The sequence below is a fragment of the Mirounga angustirostris genome, unplaced genomic scaffold, assembly GCF_029215605.1.
Source record: "Mirounga angustirostris isolate CCGP_5_RB_7025 unplaced genomic scaffold, mMirAng1.0.hap1 SCAF_8, whole genome shotgun sequence".
Classification (NCBI taxonomy): Eukaryota; Metazoa; Chordata; class Mammalia; order Carnivora; family Phocidae; genus Mirounga; species Mirounga angustirostris.
Window position 1 is genome coordinate 4444748 of NW_026991716.1, and position 22937 is coordinate 4467684.

The following is a 22937-nucleotide window of genomic DNA, read 5'->3' on the forward strand; positions in this document are numbered from 1 at the left end:
GCTACCACTTGGTCAAAAGCAAGCCTTACTGGTGTCTTATAAGCCCCTTGCCTTCTCTCCCACCAGGGTAAGCCCTCCTGTGGGGTTCCTGTTCATCATTTTGTTGCTTTTCTTTATAGTTGAATAGTATGGATGGATGTGTCCATATACAAAATAGTACATGGTTTTAATCTTTAGATACATAGAATTGAGTAGCGTGTATTCAAATTTTGCTTACATTTCTGTCTGAGAGACAGTCACATTGATGTGTTTGGCTATAGCTCATTTTCCTCGCTATGTGGTCCTCCATTATATGGATAGACCAAATGAAGTACTCCATTCCAATGGGGACGGGTATGTAAGTAGTGTGGAATGATTTTGCTTTACATGTAGTGTTGCTGTGAACATTTTTGTGCATACGTTTGTGCACCAGAGGGAAATCTCTCTTGTAATCACCACTAGACATGGAATTGGGGGATGGGTCATAGGGTGTATGCATATTTAACATCAGCAAGCCCGGGCTTTGAGAATGGTCTTCCCAACTGATACTCTCCTCAGGTTTATATGGTAGTTTTACTTCTGCATTTGCCAAGACTTGGTATTGTCCAACTTAAAAATAGCCTGTTTGGTGGGTAATGGTATCTCATTAAGTTTTAATTTGCATTCCCCATTGATTAATGAGGTTGAGTATTCTTTCATATTTTATTGATCATCTGTGTTTGATATTAAGTGAAAATCTTGTTTAGTTTTTAGCCTTTTCTGTTGGTTTGTTTGGCCTTTTTACTTAGTTGTGAGTGTTCTTGTATATTAGGGCTTCTAATCTTTGCTTAGTTTATTATATTTTTTTGCAGTCTGTGGCATGTCTTTTTACTTATGATGTATCTTAATAAACAGAACTTAATTTTAATGTAGTTGAATATATCTATCTTGTCCATTGTAATTTGTACTTTTGATGTCTTATTTAAGAAATCCTTCCCTACCTTGAAGGCATGAGGTCATTCTCCTACTTAGCCTTATTTTTTTAAACTTTGTCTTTCATTTCCCTGGAGTTAATTTTTTGTATATTCTGAGAGAGAATCTGATTTTATTTCTTTCTGTAGATCTAGATAGTCCCCAAATCAGGACACTTATCGATAGTCTCCCCTTTTTTCACTGGCCTGTAATGCCCTCTCTGTCATAAAATTTCATATGTATTTGGATCCATTTGTGGGCTTTCTGTTCTGTTCTACTGACCTGTCCATGAGCAATACTGATTTTTTAAAATTACAGTGACTTTATAATACATCTTGACAGCTAGTAGGGCTAGTCTCTCAGCCTGTCCTTTTTCTTAGTATATGTGCTGCCGAAGCGAGCACCAGCCTGTCCTTTTTCTTTAGACATACCTTGCCAATTCTTTTGCCTTGGCTCTTTCAAATAAAGTGAGAGGAGCAAGTTGCCATGTTCCAAGAAAAATCTTGTTGGAATTTTTAGAAGTTTATTATTCAAAATATTGAGTCTTCTCATCCATAAATATGCTATGTATTTTATTTAAGCCTACTTTAATGACTTCAAAGTTGTATAAGTTTTTCCCATCAAGGTCTTAGAGGTTTTATTCAATTTTGTTGCAGAGACTTTTTATTTGCTACCATGAATGGTAACTTTTGGTACCAGTTTTATTTTCTAATTGATTGTTGCTGTATAGAATGCAAGTCACTTTCTAATTTTGATTTTTGTACCTAGCAACATTTCTTCTTTTTTTTTTTTTTTAAAGATTTTATTTATTTATTTGACACAGAGCGAGAGAGCACAGGTAGGCAGAACGGCAGGCAGAAGGAGAGGGAGAAGCAGACTCCCTGCTGAGCAAGGAGCCCGATGTGGGGCTCGATCCCAGGACCCTGGGATCATGACCTGAGCCGAAGGCAGACGCTTAATGACTGAGCCACCCAGGCGCCCCTCTAGCAACGTTTCTAAGCTCCCTTATTCATTCTAACATATCCAGAGATTTTTTGAATTTACTGTAGACTCTACAATGCATCATCTGCAAATTGTGACCATCTTGCTTTTCCTTTTCCAATCTTTGTAACTTTCTTTTTTCTGCTGTACCACACTGGCTAATATTTTCAGTACAATAGAACTGGCGATACTAAGCATACTTACCTTGTTTGTGATCTTAAAGAGAATGCATTCAAAATTTCATCAAATAGAATGTTTGCCCTAGGTTTTTGTTATCCTTTATCAACTTAAGGCAGTGTCCCTCTATTTCAGTTTGCCAGTAGTTTTTATTATAAATTAACTTCATACGTATTGAACTCTTAACTCTGCATCTATTGAAATAGTTCTTTTTTAACTTAATATAGTGATTGTACTAATCTATTTGCTAATATATATATATTTTAAAGATTTTATTTATTTATTTGCGCGAGAGAACAAGAGACAGCACGAGAGGGAGGAGGGTCAGAGGGAGAAGCAGACCCCCTGCCGAGCAGGGAGCCCGACGCGGGACTCGATCCCGGGACTCCAGGATCATGACCTGAGCCGAAGGCAGTTGCTTAACCGACTGAACCACCCAGGCGCCCTATTTGCTAATATTTAAGCAAGTTGAATTCCTGGGACAAAACCAACTTTTGCAATAGTATATTTTCTTTTTAATATTTGTTGCATTTATTGCAGCCTGGGATTTTTGTATTTTTATTTATGGGTGAGCTTGTACTGTAATTTTCCTTTCTTCTCTCCTTGTTTGGTTTACTGGTATCAAGGTTATGCCAGCTTCATGGCATCAGGTAGAAAGTGTTCCTTCCTTTTCTATTCTCTGGAAGTCTATGTAAGATCAAAACTTTGATTGCTTGAATGTTCGGTAGAATCTGTAAAGCTTCCTAGGCCTGGTGTTCTCTCTATAGGGACTTCTTAAAAACTTCAGTCATGGTTATAGGACTACAGTTTTTCAATTTCTTCTTTTTTTTTTTTTTAATTTTATTTATTTATTTGACAGAGAGAGAGATAGCTAGAGCAGGAACACAAGCAGAGGGAGTGGGAGAGGGAGAGGCAGGCTTCCTGCTGAGCAGGGAGCCCGATGTGGGACTCGATCCCAGGACCCCAGGATCATGACCTGAGCCGAAGGCAGACGCTTAACGACTGAGCCACCCAGGCGCCCTTTCAATTTCTTCTTAAGGTGTTTTATTTTTCTAGGGTTTTTCCATTTCATCTAAATGTATAAACATTGTGGCATGAGGTTGTTCTTAATACTTTACTGTTTATTTCTTTTATTTGTACTTGTGTTCCCTTGTTATCTGTAATATTCTTTATCCTGACTTTCCTTAACATTTTTCAACAACTAATCTCATTTCAGTTTCATTATCTTAAAGAATGAACATTTGGGTTTATTGATCCTCTCTATTATATGTTCATTTTCTCTTCTATTACTTTTTACTCATATATTTATTTTCTTCAGGTTCCTGTGAAATTTATGGAGTCTTTTAAGTTTTTAAATTTAATTCCAGTGTAGTTAACATGCAGTGTTAGATAATTTCAGGTGTACAATACAGTGATTCAACAATTCTATACATTACTCAGTGCTCATCATAAGTGTGTTCTTAATCCTCTCCACCTGTTTCACCCATTCACCCACCCATCTCCCTTCTGGGAACCATCAGTTTGTCCTCTATAGTGATGAATCTATTTCTTGGTTTGCCTCTCTCTTTTTCCCCCCCTTTGCTCATTTGTTTTGTTTCTTAAATTCCACATATGAGTGAGATCATATGGTTTTTGTCTTTCTCTATTTCACTTACCATTATACTAACTCCATCCATGTTGTTACAAATGGCAAGATTTCATTTTTTATGGCTAAGTAATACTCCATTGTAGGTATACACCACTTCTTCTTTATCCATTCGTCAGTCGCTGGGCTGCTTCCATAACTTGGCTCTTGTAAATAATGCTGCTATAAACATGGTGTGCATGTATCCCTTTGAATTAGTGTTTTTGTATTTTGGGGGTAAATACCCAGTAGTGCAATTGCTGGGTCATAAGGCAGTTCTATACACCTCCATCCTGTTTTCCACAGTGGCTGCACCAGTTTGCATTCCCACCAACAGTACACGAGGGTTCCTTTTTCTCCACATCTTCTCCAGTACTTGCTGCTTGTTTTGTTGTTATTGTTGTTGTTGTTTAATTCATTCTAAGAGATTTGAGGTGATAGCTCATTGTAGTTTTGATTTGCATTTCCCTGATGAATGATGTTGAACATCTTTTCATGTGTCTGTTGGCCATCTGCATGTCTTCTCTGGAGAAATGTCCATGTTCTCTGCCCGTTTTTAATTGGATTATTTGGGGGGTTTTTTGGTATTGACTTAATATTCTTTATATATTTTGGATACTAACCCTTTTTATCATATATGTCATTTGAAAATATCTTCTCCCATTCCATAGGATACTTTTTAGCTTTTCTGATTGTTTCCTTCATTGTGCAGAGCTTTTTATTTTGATGAAGTCCCAATAGTTTATCTTTGCTTTCATGTCCCTTGCCTCAAGAAGCATACCTAGAGAAATGTTGCTATGGCTAATGTCAGAGAAATTACTGCCTGTGCTCCCTTCTAGGATTTTTATAGTCAGGTTTCACATTTAGGTCTTTAACCCATTTTGAGTTTATTTTTGTGTATGATGTAAGAAAGTGGTCCACTTTCATTCTTTTGCCTGTAGTTGTCCAGTTTTCCCAGCACCATTTATTGAAGAGATTGTCTTTTTTCCCATTGGCTATCCTTTCCTGCTTTGTCAGAGATTAATTGAACTATAATTATGGGTTCATTGCTGGGTTTTCTATTCTGTTCCACTGATTAACATGTCTATTTTTGCACCATTATCATACTATTTTGATTACTGCAGCTTTGAAATACAACTTGAAGTCTGGAATTGTGATACCTCCAGGTTTGCTTTTCTTTTTCAAGATTGTTTTGGCTATGTGGGGTCTTTAGTGGTTCCATACAAATTCTAGGATTGTTTGTTCTAGCTCTGTGAAAGATGCTGTTGGTATTTTGATAGGGATTGCATTTTTTTAAAAGTAGGCTCCCTGCCCAGCATGGAGCCCAACAAGGGATTTGAACTCATTACCCTCAGATCAAGACCTGAGCTGAGATCAAGAGTTGGTCACTTAACCAACTGAACCACCCAAGCATCATGATTAGGATTGCATTAAGTGTGTAGATTGCCTTGAGTCGTATCCACATGTCAACAATAGTCTTCCAATCCATGAGCCTGGAATGTCCTTCCATTTCTTTGTATCATCCTCAATTTCTTTCATCAGTGTTTTATAGTTTTCAGAGTACAGGTTTTACACCTCTTTGGTTAGGTTAATTCCTAGATATTTTGTTTTTGGTGCAGTTGTAAATGGGATTGTTTTCTTAATTTCTCTTTCTGCTACTTCACTATTAGTATATGGAAATACAACAGAATTCGATACATTGACATTCGTATCCTGTGATCTTACTGAATTCATTTATCAACTCTAGGAGTTTTTTGTGGAGTCTCTAGGTTTTCTATATAAAGTATCATGTCATCTGCAAATAGTAATAAGCGTTAGTTTTTCCTTACCAATTTGGATGCCTTTTATTTCTTTTTTGTTGTCTGATTGCTGTAGCTAAGACTTCCAGTACTATGTTAAGTAACAGTGGTGAGAGTGGACACAGTCGTCTTATTCCTGACCTTAGAGGAAAGGCTCTCAGTTTCTCACCATCGAGTATGATGTTCCCTGTGGGTTTTTATATATGGCCCTTATTATGTTGAGGCATGCTCCCTCTACACCTACTTTGTGGAGGTTTTGTTTTTTTGTTTTTTTGTTTTTTTAAATCATGACAGGATGTTGTACTTCGTCAGATGCTTTTCCTCCATCTATTGAAATGATCATGTGGTTTTTATTCTTCCTCTTATTGATGTAATTAGTATTGATTGATTTGTGAATATTGAACCACCCTTTCAACCCAGGAATAAATCCTACTTGATCATTGTGAATGGTTTTTTAAAAATGTGTTATTGGATTTGGTTTGCTAGCATTTGTTGAGGAATTTTACATCCATGTTCATGACACCTACCGGCCTATAGTTCTCCTTTTTTATGGTGTCTATCTGGTTTGGGTTATCAGGGTAATGCTGGCCTCATAGAACAAATCTGGAAGTTTTCCTTCCTCTTCTATTTTTTGGGATAGTTTGAGAAGAATAGGTATTAACTCTTTAAATGTTTGGTAGAATTTGCCTGTGAAGCCATTGGTCCTGGAGTTTTGTTGGGAGATTTTGAGATTTTGATTACTGATTCAGTCTCATTGCTGGTAATCAGTCTGTTCAAATTTTCTATTTCTTCTTGTTTCAGTTTTGGTAGTTTATATTTTCCTAGGAATTTATCCATTTCTTCTGGGTAGTCCAACTTGCTGGTGTATAGGTTTTCATAATATTCTGTTAGAGTTTTTTTGTATTTCTGTGGTGTCATTTGTTATTTCCCCTCTTTGGGGGGTTTTTGTTTATTTAAAATCTCTCTCTCTCTCTCTCTCTCTCTCGAGTCTGGCTAAAGTTTTAATCTTCGCAAAGAACTAGCTCATGGCTTCATTGATCTGTTCTATTAGTTTTTAGTTTCTACATCATTTACTTCTGCTCTACTCTTTATTATTTCCTTCCTTCCACTGGTTTTGGGTTTTGTTCTTTTTCTAGCTCCTTTAGGCATAAGGTTAGGTTGTTTATTTGAGATTTTTCTTGCTTCTTGAGGTGGGCCTGTATTGCTATAAACTTCCCTCTTAGAACCCCTGTGGCTGTATCCCAAAGATTTTAGACTGTTGTGTTTTCATTTATTTCAGTGTAATCTGTAATTTCTTTTCTGATTTCCTAGTTGACCCATTCATTGTTTAGTAGCATGTTATTTTACCTCTATGTATTTGTGTTCCTTCCAGTTTTTAAAAATTTTTTATTGTTATGTTAATCACCATACATTACATCATTAATGATTCATTGTTTGTGTATAACACCCAGTGCTCCATGCAATACATGCCCTATTTAATACCCATCACCAGGCTAACCCATCCCCCCACCCATGTTCCTTCCAGTTTTTATAATTTCTAGTTTCATAGCATTGTGGTCAGAAAAAATGCATGGTATGACTTTGGTTTTTTTGAATTTGTGGAGGCTTGTTTTGTGGCCTGATAAATGATTTGTTCTGGAGAATGTTCCGTGTGCACTGGAAAAGAATGTGTATTCTTCCGTTTTAGGATAGAATGTTCTGAATATATCTGTTAGATCCATTGAATCCAATGTGTCATTCAAAGCCATTGTTTTCTTGATTTTCTGTTTGGATGATCTGTCCATTGATCTAAGTGGGGTGTTAAAGTCCCTTACTGTTATTGTATTACTATCAGTTACTTCCTTTACACTTGCTATTAACTATTTTATATGTTTGGGAGCTCCCATATTGGGTGCATAAATATTTACAATTGTTGTATCTTCTTGTTGGATTGTCACCTTTTTTATTACATTGTGCCTTTGTCTCTTGTTACAGTGTTTTATTTATTTTTTTATAGTGTTTGTTTTAAAGTCTGTTTTGTCCAAAATAAGTATTGCTACCCTAGCTTTCTTTTGATGTTCATGTGCATGATAAGTGCCTCTCCATCCTCTCACTCTCAGTCTGCAGGTGTCTTTCAGTCTGAGATGAGTCTCTTGTAAGCAAGATATAGATGAGTCTTGTGTTTTTTTTTTTTAATCCATTCTATCACCCTATGTCTTTTGATTGCAGCATTTAGTCCATTTACATTCATGGTAATTATTAATAGGTATGTTTTTTAGTCCATTTTGTTACTTATTTTGTGGTGCTTTCTTTAGTTTTTTTTTTTTTTTCTGATCCTTCTCCTGCTCTTTTCTCTCATGATTAGTTGGCTTTTTGTAGTGATAGACTTAGATTCCTTTCTCTTTGTTTTTTTAATATCTATTAGTGGTTTTTGACTTGTGGTTACCATTACATACACAGGTTTGTATATAACATCTTCTGCACATAGTCTGTTTTAAGCTGATGGTTGTTTAACTTGAACCCATTCTTTACTCCCCACCCCCGACACACACATTTTAGGGATCTGGTGGCATAATTTACATCCTCTTATTTTGGTGAATCCCTTGACTTATTTTTACAGATGTACTTTTTTTACTGTTTCTGTGTTTTCTACTTTTCATACTCTTCACTTAACGGTCTCTCCTTTCCACTCACAGAGTCCCCTTTAACATTTCTTGTAAGGCTGGTTTAGTGGTCATGAATTCCTTTAGTTTTTGTCTGGAAACTGTTTATCTCTCCTTCTAAAGGCTGGATAGAGCATTCTTCACTGCAGATTTTTCCCATTCAGCACTTTGAATATATCATGCTACTCCCTTCTTGCTTTCAGATTCTGTAGAAAAATTAGTTGATAGCCTTACAGGGTATGGTATGTAACTGTCTTTTGCTGCTTTTAAAATTGTTTCTTTATCATGACTTTTTGCCATTTTAATTATTATGTGTCTTGGTGTGGACCTTCTTGAGTTTTGGGGGAGTTATCTCTGTGCCTCCTGCATTTCAGTATCTGTTTCCTTCCTCACATTAGGGAAGTTTTCAGCTATTATTTCTTCAAATAAATTTTCTGCCAATCCCCCTTCTCTCTCTCCTACTGGGATCCCTATAATGAGAATGCCATGATGTTTGATGGAGCCACTGAGTTCCCTAAGTCCATTCTTGTTTTGCATAATTTTTTCTCTCACCTGCTCAGCTTGATTGCTTCCATTACTCTGTCTTCCAGATCATTTGTTCTTCTGCTTCCTCTAGCCTATTTATTCTATCAAGTGTATTTCTTATTTCAATTATTGTGTTCTTCATTTGATTTTTTTTTTTTTAATCTCTGTGTTAAGGATCTCACTGATGGCCTCCAGTCTTTTCTTAAGTCCAGGGAATATCTTTATGATCATTACTTTAAATTCCCTATCACGGGGCACCTGGGTGGCTCGGTTGAGCATCTGCCTTCAGCTCTGGTCATGATCCAGAGGTCCTGGGATCGGACTCTGCTTCTCCCTCTTCCTCGGCCCCTCTCTTGTGCTCTCTCTCAAATGAATAAATAAAATCTTTAAAAAAAAAAAATTCCCTATCAGTCATATTACTTACTTTGCTTAGGTCTCTTTCTGTGATTTTTGTCCTGTTTTTTTTTTTCCCAAGATTTTATTTGTTAGAGAGCATGCACACAAGCCGGCGGAGCAGCAGAGGCAGAAGGAGAAGCAGGCTTCCCACTGAGCAGGGAGCCTGATGAGGGGCTTGGTCCTGGGACCCTGGGATCATGACCTGCGCTGAAGGCAGATGCTTAACCCACTGACCCACCCAGGTGCCCTGTCGTGCTATTTCTTTAAGGGCAGAGACGGAGCTTCCTGTTACTCTCTGGGCTCTTCCAGAGCCAAGCCCACTGATTTTTTTAAATTCTAGCCTTTAAGTCCCACTGGCTAGAACTCAGAACATTTGGCCCCTCTCATTTTCAAAGCTAAATGCTGTGGGGATGTAGCTCCCCCTTGCAGGCTCCCCAGTGTGATAATCTGCTTCTCACCCCTCCCTGACCCATGGGGTTTAGCAGCCCCACCATGTCTCTGCCTTTTCTACTCTCCTTGAGCTGGTCTCTTCTCTACATTTAGTTGTGGAGTCTCTTCTGCCAGTCTTTTTTTTTTTAATTATTTTCATTTTAGTAATGTCTATCCTCAATATGGGGCTGGAACCCACAAACCTGAGATCAAGAGTTACTCGATCTTCTGACTGAGCCAGCCAGGCGCCACTCTTCTGCCAGTCTTTGGGTTGTTTTCTAGGTTGTTGCACTGATGTGAGCGTTGGCTCAGTGAGATGGGATCGATCTAGGGTCCTCCTGCTTTGTCATCTTTCATCTTTGTCAGGAGTCTCCCACTGAGTCTCAATTTAAGGTCTAGCATTAATCAACTCTTGTAAATATCCCATCTGTGCTTGAAGAGAATGTTCTCCAATTTTTGACCTAATGTTACATATATGCTTACTAGTGTAAGCTCATTAAATTTACTATTAAAATTATAAATAGCCTTTTTATTTTATATTAGGTTGATCTAATAATTACTGAGAGAAAAATTTGTTAAAAAACTTCCCCCAGCGATAGTGGATTTTTTTTTCCCCATTTCTCCTTGAGGTTCTGTCAACTTGATATATAGATATAGATATAGATATAGATATATGTGTGTGTATATGTGTATATGTATGTGTATATGCGTGTATATGTGTATATGTGTGTGTATATATATGTGTGTATATGTGTATGTGTGTGTATGTGTGTGTGTATATATATGTTTTGAAGATACGTTGTTAGGTACATTCAAGTGTAAAAATCTCATGTGTTTCTGGTGAGTTGAACCTTCTCATCATGATATAGTGACTCTCCTCATCTCTAATGAATGCTTATTGCCCTCAAGTCGATTTTAGCAGCTCTAACTATAGTTACGCTGGTTCTCTTGGTTATGTCCCATGGTGCTTGAATTACTCATGGCCGTAGAGTTGCATTTCTCCAGGGAGGGTTTGTCTGGACTTCTGCAGGCTGCCTCGAGGCATGTTAACCTAGGACCACATTGAGTTACATTCAGCCCTTGAGATTTTCCTGATTACAGCGATGGCATGAATGCAGGACAGAACATTTGTGGGACTGGTAGTAGTTAACGAGTTTTAGGGGGAGATCTGTTTCTCCCCTTCTCTGTGCATTGTCAAGATAAAGACCAGTTTCTTTGCTGTCCTTTTTAATAGGTTGGGTTTGTCTCTAGCTGATACTCCTGCCGAGGGTGTAGCTTTCAGTGCAGAGTCTCTTCTGAGATGGGCTGCTTTGGCTGGTTCCTACGCTTCAGCCCACATCTTCGGCATACAAGGCAGCCATCGGAAAATCTCCAAGGGCTTGGGGCAAAGCTTGGCTTCCACATTTGCTTACCTCTTCAAGTTTCCAGTTTCAATTTGTTTTGGGCTTTTGGAAAAGAAAACCTTCTTGCTAGCGTGGTGATTCATCTAAAAAAATATTTTTATTATTGTGTCTAGCCTGAAGCTATTTCTGTTGGGAGGACAACTCTGGTGCTCTCGTAAATTAAAAAGTGGATATATCCATAGATTCTTTCTTATAAATACACTAAAATCGGGTTTTGCTTGGTTGTGGTTTCTGTCCAGTATAGTCTAAGGCTTCAGAAATGAAGACAGAAGATGATTTAGCATTAATCTCATGTGTGCTACTCTTCTTCCAACTGAAACAATGAGGAGCTGTCAACCAAAAGCCTGATTTAGAATTCTTCTTACCATCTTATACTGTTTACTCTAAGTAGAGGAGCTATTTTTGGTGTTTTAAAAATAATAACTTTGGGGGCACTTGGGTGGCTCAGTCGGTTAAGCATCTGACTCTTGATTTCAGCTCAGGTCCTGATCTCAGGGTCGTGAGATCGAGCCCTGCGTTGGGTTCCACTCTGGGCATGTAGCCAGCTTGAGATTCTTTTTCTCCCTCTCCCCCTCCCCTCCCTGCTCTCTCTCTCTCTCAAAAATTAATAATAACTTTGGAGAAAAATTCAGTGCTCCAAAGAATTAAAATATATTGCTCCTTGAACTGTGAATTCACAAGACTAAACATCCTTTTTGTACCTTAAGAGTTAGTTTCCTGTCTTTGAATGTACCTTCATAAATACCGGATTAAGCCATCAGTTGTTTGCTCTGCATCTTTGGGGAAATTAATTCTGTTTTCTGTGCTTTAGTGTCCTCTTAGGTCCGGTGGGAATGTAGTAGTACCAACCACCTAGGCTTTTAGGTAGGTTAAATAAATAGTTCATGGAAAGCACTTTGCATAATGCCTGGCACGTAATAATCATGGAGTAAATGGTCCCTGCTTTTGCTGCTGATATTAGCTTCAATTTCAGAATCTTATTTTATTCCATTGCTTTTCTCAGGTATGTGCCCATTGAAGATCTGCTGGAGATTTATAAGAAACTCTATGGCCGAGAAGTCATCACCAAAAATGCAATTATTGACTGTTCATACCTTCAGTTCTTGGAAATGTAGGTGTGACCCAGAGGAAACTTTGTGGTTGATTTGAGTGTGTAACTTCTTAGTGCACTTGCTGACATTTTAAGTCTCCGAGTTGGGTTTTGGATTTCTGGATTTTTGCTTTTTTCAAAGGCAGTTGCATCATGATAGATACATGTAGATGGAGCTTGGTTTTTATTTGCTTCACTTCTTTGTACAAACACAACTCAACAGGCAAAATTTTTGTTCACATTGCAGGTATGGTGAGATGTTAGCTATTTCCAAGGTAAAGGCTTCATTCTTCAAAATCTTCATTTAAAGGATTATAAAGTTACCAGGAAAAACAACTTACTGAGTTTTCTTTTTCTGTGCCATAGCTTTATTCCACTTACTCCAGAAAGTCTCCATTTTTGGTGGAACAATTCCAAGAATATTTCCTGGGGGGACTGGATGACATGGCTTTTTGGTCCACTAATATTTACCGTCTGACGAGCTTCATGTTAGAGAACGGGACCAGGTGAGACCCTGCCCCACTTCCTCTACCAGTCACTCCTGCCCTGTCCCTCCCTCTCCTGGTGCCGCTCCCAGGTTTTCACTTGATCAGATGAAAAGGTCTCACGAAGTGCCAGCCTCTCCTAACCAAGGAGGAAAAGAATGGAAACTCCGGTCTCAAAACTCAGACGCACTCCCGTCTGATTACACGTGCCGCTGTTCCCTGTTTCAGGGACAGAGATCCTGAAGAACCGTGCTCGGTGGGAGGGCCCCCCTCCACCTCTGGGCTATGTCTGCTCTTCCGGGAGGACCCGGGCTGTGCCCGGGCTCCAGCGGCCACGGTTCAGCGAGCCTCCTTTCCACCTGCTGTCATCTCAGGGATAAAGGGTTTCAAAGAGCGCTTCGCTGAACACCCCCCACCCCCACTCCAAAGTAAAATCAGAAATGGATGCATTTGTAAATCACAGCCTTCTGGTGGAGTCTGACACTCAGCCCGTATGGAACAGCATCTGGGGCCCAGCTCCTGCCATGCATGTCCGGGAGGAGTGTTAGCCAGAGACTCAGCCCAGGGTGTGTAGAGCAGGGTAGACGGGCCGCCCAAATCCCAGCCGCAGTGGCCCATAGGCTCGCAGAGTCTGCCGGCTGCGTGAGCCGGCCAGGGCTCCCCTCCGAGCCAGTTCGCAAGCAGGCCACGGAGTCTGCGGCCGTCTGCGGCTGCCGACCTGGGTGGGGTGGGTGGGGGTCTGGAGAGGGAGCAGTGGAGGCACCACCCCGTGCTGGCAGGGCGCGGAGCTCAAGCAGCAGCCGTGCAGTGGGAGACGGGGTTCGAGGGCTGGGTCTGCCCCAGGCGGCTCTTCCAGGTGGAGGAGCATAGGGCTGGGCTAAATTGGAGGGACCTAAATCCGTGTAGCTTCGGGATGTTACATACTGGATGATACTCTTCTGTGCCCTTAAAAACCTTTGCTAGTAGTCAAAGAATGGTAACCGTAATTATATATTATGCTTTGAAACCAAATTCCCTTGCATGATAAAGTCGATACTAGGCTGTAAATATTAAAACCTGTTTTAAACAGTTGGTAAACAGTAAACAATCCAATATAAATACTATTTTTTAATAGTGAAATAAGCCTCCTGTGGAATCCCCAGGCTCTCCTTCTGTGGCTGTGGGTTTTTAGGTGCACACAAAGATAGCGGATGGGCTTTGAAATTGGCAAGACCTGCCTCTCATTGCTGAGTTACCCCAAGCAAGTAGCTAAACCTCCCTAATCTTTCTCATCTGTGAAATGGGGACAGTAATAATTCTATTTTTGCCATGGGTTGTTGGGAGGACGACGTGAGGTCACTCATGCAAATGGTTTAGCATTAGGGAGCACTTAATACATGTTGGCTACTAGTATTATAATTATTATTGGAAGGAAGTTAAATTTATATTGGTCATATGAGTGTGAATGACCTGCATTTATTTGTTTTTATAAAGTCCATGTGTCATGATCCTCAAGTGGAGAGCAGCTTTGGTGTTTGTTTTGGTTAGGTTGTCCAAATAGCTACAGACAGCTAGACTTTATTCTTTAATTAGGAGAGCTGTTTGTGAAGAAACAGATTGTGTCTTGATCTCTGTTCTAATTTGTCAAGGCAAATTCCATGAATTGACTGCATCTTCACACACAACACACACACACAAAGGAAGATTCATCAGAACTTGTGGAACTTTATGAGAACTTTGGGACTCCAAAGAGAAGACAAATTCATGAGTGAAAGAAACAATGTACTTGTTTTCATATTATAAGCATTTCTTAGCTAACGGATAAAACTCTAGTAGCGTATCTTCCTAAAGAAACAGCGAAAGAATGGTACATTCCCAGCCAGAGTGCTACTTAATTCAAAGATTATTCATAGGGGCACCTGGGTGGCTCAGTTGGTGAAGTGTCTGCCCTCGGCTCAGGTCATGATCCTGGAGTCCCGGGATCAAGTCCCACATCGGGCTCCTTGCTCAGGAGGGAGTCTGCTTCTCCCTCTCCCTCTGCCCTCCTTCCCGTTTGTGCTCTCTAATAAATAAATAAAAATCTTTAAAAAAAAAAATGGGCATGATCGGGCAGAGAGGGGCACAGTTGGGAAACTGTTTCTTTCCATCTTGAATTCCCAGATGGTTCATGTTAGTGTGGGGACCGCTCAGCAGGTGGAGTCGGGGGGTGGGGGTGGGTGAGGAAGAGGATGGGAGGATGGCTGTGAGTCGGGGCTGACCGGAGCGTGGGGCTGCCTGTGTTACCGTCCTGCTACCAGCAGTCAGCTCGTCCGCCCTCATCAGATAGGACCGAGGTTCTTCGCCCATCATGTCTGGCTCGGCAATGAGCCCCCCCCGCATTAGGCTGCTGGAGGCAGCTTGAAGTGCACCACCGATTCTCAGTAAAACTCACGCTTGCGAAGGAGGTAGAAAAATGCCTGATTCGTCTCTTTCCAGTGACTGCAACCTGCCTGAGAACCCTCTGTTCATTGCATGCGGCGGCCAACGAGCCAGCACCCAGGGGTAAGTGGATTCCAAAACTGTTCCTAGAAACAGAACATCTTGGGGCACCTGGGTTGCTCAGTTGGTTAAGCAACTGACTCTTGGTTTCGGCTCAGGTCGTGATCTCAGGGTCCTGCGATCGAGCCCTGTGTTGGGCTCTGCGCTCAGTGCAGAGTCTGCTGCTCTCTCTCCCTCTGCTCCTCCCTCCTCTCTCTCATAAATAAAACCTTAAAAAAAAATAAGAACATCTTCCCCGGAAGGATGCTCAACAGACATTGAAGGCACAGGATTTGTAGACACACAGAGGTTCAAATTCCAGGTCTGCCGTTTACAGCCATGTGATTTTGAACAAGTCGCTAATTTTTTTTGAGGTACAGCTTACTCCTTTGGCAAAATAGAAAAAACATGTGTAGGGGCCCCTGGGTGGCTCAGTCAGTGAAGCGTCTGCCCTCGGCTCAGGTCATGATCTTAGGGTCCTGGGGTCGAGCCCCACATCAGGCTCCCTGCTCAGGGAATAAATAAAATCCTTAAAAAAGAAAAGTAAAGTTCATATTCCCAAAATCATGGCCTGGATAGCATGCAGGAATGGAGGTAAACAGCACATCAGGAAGTTGCTCGCTAAACAATAAAAATGGCAGGTAATAGTAATATTACTCTGTTATTATGCATAACCTTTATCCATATTTCACCCTGAGAAAGTCGTCATTGATGAGACAGGGTGAGGAGACTTCTAGGTAGTTTCTGAGGAAGGGGGCCAGAGGGTGGTACTCCTGCTGGGGTCGTGTGCCAACTGCATGTGCTTAAAACTGTATTAATACTACAAATATCAATAAGGCAATATTTCCTCCTGTCTGCTGCCAGGAGCTGGTTTAGGCGCTGAGGCCTCGTGAGCAGGGCAGAAGGCGTTCCTGCTGTATTAGGGCGTGCGTCCTGGCAGGTGCATGGGCGCTGGCCAGAACTCATACATGCTCTCAAGTGTAGGAGGGAAGAGGATGTACCACAGAGCATCCCAACCCCGTCCCAGGGGAGCTCTCGGTGAAGAAGTGTTTCAACCGAGACACTTCAGAGTGAGCGAGGGTTAGATGCTCAAACAGGACATAGCAGTGAAGGGTCCTAAGATCAGAGAGCAGAGAGCTTCAGAAGAACAGAAGACAGGCAGGTTCAGTTAAGCCCTCATGGTTGGATTTATTAAATTAGGCCAGTCTTTTCTTTCTTTCCTTTCCTTCCTTTCTTTTCTTTGCTCCCTCTCTCCCTCCTCCCTTCCTTTTTGGTGACTGACTTGAGTGCCTTAGGTCGGGCTTGCAGTCTCTAGACTGTCAGGGTCCCCACGCTGGGCTGTTTCACACGCGCCCCTTTGCTCACTCCCATTGTGTGGGCTTCACTTCAGTCACTTGGGAAGCCTGTCCGTCTCCTCTAGGCACCTGATTCGTAGTCTCGTTAGAATGCATGAATTTGAAAACGTGCTTTTATCGTTGGATTCATTCTAGCAGGTCTTCAAAGATAAATCCGTACGCCCGCATGCCGGCTTCCCAAATAGCTACATTATTTCTTGACTATTTGTGTGGAATACTGAAACTCCTTTTTTTTTTTTTAAGTAATCTAGAAGAAATTCACAACTTCATGCTATAGGACTTTGAGGCTCTGGGAAGCATTTTTGAAAGGACAGGCTTTTACACCTTGGAAACATGTTCATTAAAATTCCGTGGGATGTCACATGAAAGGTGTTTCTTCAACTTCCAGATACTTGAATGTTACGTTCTCACCAGCGATCGACTTGACGTATTCTTCAATTCCTTCATTCAGGGGCCTGTTGCTCCCTCAGTCTGACCCATTTTGTTTTCCCTTTTCAACAGCTCCAGAGTGCAGAAAAATGATTTCCATAGGAATCTGACGGCATCCCTAACCAAAGATGTTACGAAAAATATAAGCTATACTAAAAGAGGTGTGCTCTTCAGCGTGGATTCCTGGACCTCGGTAAGAGTTTTCTGCTTCCCGTGGGGGAAGGAGGGACATGCTGCCCCCATGATCTTGTCCTTAGAGACTCACTGGCCCTTCAGTCATTCACTGAGAGTCACCTGCGCATGAGCCAGGCCACAAATATCCTTGGCCTCCAAATCTGTTTTTTTCCAGAGATGTTCTGAGATGTGGGTGTGGACCTCTGTGGCCTTGGGCCAGTCCAGTTGAGCTCGAGGTGGCCCTGGGCACCTGGGCCAGGCCTGCTTTGCCCTTAGGCAAACCGTGTCAGCAAAATGGCAGGCTCACCGTGCAGAGCCCCATGCAGGGGGATGATGCATATGAAATCCGTCCGTGAGATCACCTTTTAAGTGTCAGATGTTCAACTGGGGGTTTAAGATGAAAGGGAAATGGACTCTGACCTTTAGAAAATTTGTCTAATTGGGGTGATAAATACACAAATAATCATATGCAAATAGAATGGAAATAACATGTGGGTGGGGAATACTTTGCCTATAAGATAAGCTTGCATCTTCGCTATCAATCAGAGACAGCTTCACGGCAGAGGCGGCATTTGCATTAGGCCTTGAATAGTAGATAGTATTTCATCAGTGAGCATGTATCTCTTGGGAAAGTTTGGGGATATTTGGAAATACGAGTAGACTCGTTCGCTTGGAAAACAAGACAGGGATACAAGGCACTAGGAGGGGTTTGGGAAGGGAAGCAGGCATTGGATTGTGAAGGGCTCTTAACGTCTGGAGGGTTCAGAGGACACCATCTAGCTGGTGCCCCTGGGAGTTGGGCCCGGCCCGGGCAGGCCTGCTTCTGGGTATGCTATCACACGGGGGGGCCTGTAGTCACCCTGAGAAGGGCCCTACACTTGGGTTAGTGCTCTTGCTGTCTTAAAACTCCTAATAACTTAGGGTCACCTGAGTGGCTCAGTCAGTTGGGCGTCTTGACTCTTGGTTCGGGCTCAGGTCGTGGTCTCACAGTCGTGGGATCAAGCCCCACGTGGAGCACCACGCTCAGCGCAGTCTGCTTCAGACCCTTTCTCCCTCCCTCCCTTCCCCGCCCCGCTCACACTCACTCTCTCAAATAAATAAAATCTTTAAAATTCTTAAAACTTTTTTGAACCAGGGGCTCTGCATCTCCATTTTGCACTGGGCTCCGTGAATTCTGTAGCCCACCGTGACCTGGGCCCCCCACCACAGCACTTACCGTGTTGTCCTGTAGTTACTCAGATTGGTCTCCTCTGTGGAAGGGTGGTCCCGTGGGAGAGGGACTTTCTGTTGCCAAGGCCCGTCCTGGTGCCTGGCACACAGAAGCTGAGTAAGTGCTTCCTGGAAGAGCGGGCAAGGCACAGGGGGCATGAGGGTGAGCGTCTGGGGGCAGCCAACGGGGGAACGCTAGCGTGCGGAACCAGGAGGCACAGCCCCGTCCTGCAGGGCACCCCCCCGCCCCGGCCGGCTCTGCCCACTGTGCTCCCGTCCAGGCCAGGCCTCAGAGCCCTGGTGAGGTCTCCTTCGCCCTTGGTGGATTCAGAGTTGTATGCCCTGGCTGTGGATGGGTCCTGCACGGGGCGGGATTATTCGGGGCCACTCAAGTCTGCACAACCACGTTCAGAACACCTCAGATCCCATGCTGAGGGGCTTGATGTCCCCGTGCTTGGCTTGCTTCCGGCGCTTGGCAGATGACCTCTGGTGCCTAAGCAAACACAGCAGCCCCTCCATTTGGCTGTGGTTTGGAGGGTATTTTCAGCATCCTGGTGGTGGTGCAGTCCGAGTGGGGGGAAAAAACACACACACACACACACACACAGTCCTAGTTCTAGATTGAACGTTTAAGCTGTTTTATTTTTTTTAAGATTTTGTTTATTTATTTGCGAGAGAGAGACTGAGAGAGAGAGAGCACATGAGAGGGGGGAGGGTCAGAGGGAGAAGCAGGCTCCCTGCTGAGCAGGGAGCCGGATGTGGGACTCGATCCAGGGATTCTAGGATCATGACCCGAGCCGAAGGCAGTTGCTCAACCAACTGAGCCACCCAGGCGCCCCACGTTTAAGCCGTTTTAATCCGTTAAATTGATTTTGTTATGTTCTATGGGTTCGTAGGGACTCTCCTGACTTTGGTTCAGGTGAAGGCCCAGCTAACTCTTTGTTGCCATCCGGACCTGAACGCTAGGGCCGCACCTGCCCTCCCTCCCTGCATACAGGGGTCGTGATTTCCCTCCCTAATTGCTCATCCCAAGGGATCTTACTGATAGGAATTGATGCTTTATTTTTTTAGCACTGTCAAAATGGGTTTCCTTTAGAAAGTCTAATACTTTTGATGAGAAATAATAGTTTTCATTGATTATGCCACATGTCCTTATCTGTAATGATTTTGTGTTTCCAGGACTCCCTTACTTTTCTGTACCAGACTTTGGAAAGGAACATACGGACAATGTTCACAGGCAGCTCCCAGCAGTCATGGAAACATGTCTCCAGCCCCCTGGCATCTTACTTCCTGTCTGTTCCCTACGCGAGACTCGGCTGGTAGGTGTGTTTCTCCTACTCCCGAAAGCTGTCCCCAGTATGAAGTTCAGTCATTTCAACAGATGGTTTTGGTGGCACCTGTTAGCACCTTATATTCCAATTAGTTTATCATCAACAAAAACATTAATATAGTGGTCAAGTTACTGTAAAGATGAAACTGTCTCCTTAAAATGGGTCAGAATGTGTTTAAACACAGGGAGCTTTCACTTTACTGAATAATTACCATGATGAAGTGTTGTAGAACAATGGCCAAGCTTTGATGTCCTTCTGGGAATTTCACGACGTTAGGAGTGGATAAACAGCTATTACAGTGATGGAGATATCATCGCTTCATAGGACAGAAGCCGAGCACACCACAATAATTGTATACTTAGAATGTTGGGGGTTCCTCTTGAGTTTCATGATCAACCCAAACCAAGCCCAAGTATATGGCGGTTTGGGGGAAACCTCTTTTTTCAACCACACTTCTCAGATCAGATGACACTGTTTCCCTTGGAACGATTTGCTGACAGCCCTTCTTTTTGGGGGCCCCTGATGCTTTCAGCCCCAGCTCGGGCGACAGGAGGTGAATGCTGTTTATTGGCTGGTCCCCTGTGCATGATGGCTCTTCCTGGCCGCCTTCCTGATGCAGCCAAAGGTGGTCCCCTGCTGGGCTTGCTGCCAAGGGGGAATGGGGGGTGGTGCAGAGGTCCCTCCCCAGCTTCCAGCCCAGGGAGCCAGGGGACAGCAGTGTGTCCATGGTCAGTGTGTCTGGTTTGTCTCACTGGGCGGCAGCCCCTTTAGAAACAACTTTTTTTCTCTTTTTCCTTCTGTGCTGCCATGGAGTCCTTACATGGCCATGAGAACTACAATAAATAACGTGATTTCTGGTCTTTCTAGCTGCCCCAACAAAGACATTTGGACCTTTGATCTATAACCGGGGGTCATAGACCCTCGTTTGGAAACATCCACTAAATATGGTGAACATGTAATTTCCTCACGGTACAAGGTACCCTATGCAGCTATGGTAGAAACAACACGGTGTACTTAACACACGTTGGTCTCAGGCTCCATCCTTTCCGTTTGTTACCTGGTCTGTCGGAAAGCTCCCGGTGCCGTCGGCCGGATGCAGATTTCCTGTGTTCCCGGCGAGCCCAGGATCGCGCTTCGTGGCTCTGGGTTTGCACACAGAATGTGATGCTTTGTGAAGATGCTTTTCACCTGCTCGGGTCATAAGGTTCAGGAATGCCCAGAGGCCTTAATGTGTCCAGTGTTGTTATTGTGTTTCTTGGAGAGCAAGACCAGATCTCACAAACCATATAACCTCAGAAGTGGATATTCTCCACAGTCACGCAGGGTGAAAAAAGCAGCAAGAGGGAGTTCTGTAGAGAGAAGCAGGCGACCGTCTCACCCATGGCTCTCCCTAGACACTGGACGGGGTGTTCTCTCTTCTTCCCCCACAGGGCAATGACCTCGGCTGACCTCAACCAGGACGGGCTCGGGGACCTGGTGGTAGGCGCCCCAGGCTACAGCCACCCCGGCCACAGCCAGGTTGGGCGCGTGTACCTCGTGTACGGCAGCGAGCTGGGCCTGCCCCCCCTCGACCTGGATCTCGACAAGGAGGCCCACGTGACCCTGGAGGGTTTCCAGGTGGGGCGTCCGGCTCCGACTTTCCCTTCTCGTGTCCATAAGCCACTGCCCGTCTCTCGTGGCAGGTTCCCCAGAGCAAATAGCCAGGAAATGGCTGGTGGCCTCCGTCTGTGGAACACTTACATTTTTAAAAGCCTGTTGGCCCAGTACCCGCCCACAACACAGCTGCTGTTTATTCAGAGCTGCTCTGAGTCGCCAGTCAGGATGTGATTTCTTGAGATTACAAGCACCCCCCCCGAATTTTTTAAGTCTCCCTCTTTTTATATATGAATTTTTATTTTGTAAGAATGTTAGATTCACAGAAAAGCTGTAAAGACAGTGCAGAGTTCCCAAACACCCTGTACCCGGTTTCCCCTAAGGTAGCGTCTTACGTAACTATGGTGTCAACGTATCAAACATAAGAAACCAACTCTGGTACGTGACTCTTTCCTAAATTCCAGACTTCGCTCAGATTTCATTCCTTGATTTTAAGTGGTGATGCATCCCCAGAAAAGCCCCACGGTGACTGTAGGAGAAAGGCTCTGCATGGAGTCAGTGTCGCTCGGTCTCGGGACAGCAGGGACCTCGACTGGCATTAGTCCTTAACAGGAGCAGGAAGGGGGGACAGGCAGCCTTGCGACTGGTCACAGGTGAGCTCGGGGGCTTTGGTGGGACTGCGCGCTCCCAGCAGCAAGCAGCAGGGCAAGGGACGCTGGACTTGACATCAGACCGTGGTTTTGTCCTGGGGAAACTGCTTTTGCTGTGGAATTAATGCTGTGAGGACAAAACAAGATGACATGCCTGGACATACTTTACACATGAAGGGTATGGGGTTAACGACCGGACAGAAGGAGCCCTGCATTGGAGAGGTGATCCTCCGTTGGCTGGCCAGTGTGTGAGGTTTCACAGTCCCAGACGGACAGCATTTTCTGGAACCTTCTGCTACCACATGAGAATGTTCCAAAATAAGTTTACCCATTCCTTTTTTTTTTTTTTTTTTTAAGATACTTATTTATTTGCCAGATAGCATGCACACAAGCAGGGGGAGCAGCAGACAGAGGGAGAAGCAGGGAGCCCGATGCGGGGCTCGATCCCAGGACCCCGGGATCATGACCTGAGCCGAAGGCAGCCGCTAACGACTGAGCCGCCCAGGCGTCTCTGCTCCTTGCTTCCTCACAAAGCCGTGCCGTGTCAGAGCGTTGGGGCTCCTGCCGGCCGGGCTCTGCCTGTGGAGGGGGATGCACGCTCTCAGACCCGTGGGACAAGGAAGGAGGCAGTGCCGTGTTATGGCCGCTGAAGGCGTGGGTGTAGCCTAGGCCTGCAGTTAGCCTGTCTGTGTCCCTGTCTGGAGAATGAGGAGGATGAGCGGCCTTGGGCGTGGCTCTGCTGGAAGAGTCTGCTTGTCAGGGAGCGCCGGGTTGACGCGTGGGAGGGCTTGACATGCAGCTGGCGACCAAAGCCCGGCGCCCTTACTCCCTGGCTGCCCCTCTGTGCTTGGTGCTCAGAGCAACCCTTTCTTGTTCTTCAAGTTCCCGCCTCGCAGGGGGGTTCCTCTCCAGAGGCCACTGCACGCCAGGTGTAGCCCGATTGGCCAATACATGATTGATGTGGGTTCTGGGCCGTGGGAACGCGTGTGGGGCAAGCCTCCGCTTGGCAAGACTGCTCACTGTCGCCTGTGCTGTGAAAGAGCAGGAGAGCCGGGGGAGTGGCTTTGCGGACTAGGCTGGTTCTGGAGAGCAGGAGGAGAGAATCCAGCTCAGAAGAGCAGGGTCCCCGAATGGACTGGGGTTCCCATCCGTAAGCCGTGAACGGGGGTAGTGAGCGTACCTGCCCCGTGCATGTAAGGTGCTGTCCACGCTGTGCCCT

At 43.9% G+C, this 22937-nt stretch overlaps 1 protein-coding gene across 1 annotated transcript in view; it reads left to right on the plus strand.

Annotated features, from left to right (window-relative positions):
• The window catches only part of GPLD1 (glycosylphosphatidylinositol specific phospholipase D1), a 54423-nt gene that overhangs the window by 21293 nt on the left and 10193 nt on the right, over positions 1 to 22937 (plus strand). Inside the window, exons 8-14 of the mRNA XM_045866100.2 lie at positions 11910 to 12017; positions 12244 to 12271; positions 12363 to 12502; positions 14936 to 15001; positions 16834 to 16954; positions 19324 to 19463; positions 20906 to 21092. Coding sequence (XP_045722056.2) covers positions 11910 to 12017; positions 12244 to 12271; positions 12363 to 12502; positions 14936 to 15001; positions 16834 to 16954; positions 19324 to 19463; positions 20906 to 21092 — 790 coding nt within the window. The remainder of the gene's footprint in view (positions 1 to 11909; positions 12018 to 12243; positions 12272 to 12362; positions 12503 to 14935; positions 15002 to 16833; positions 16955 to 19323; positions 19464 to 20905; positions 21093 to 22937) is intronic.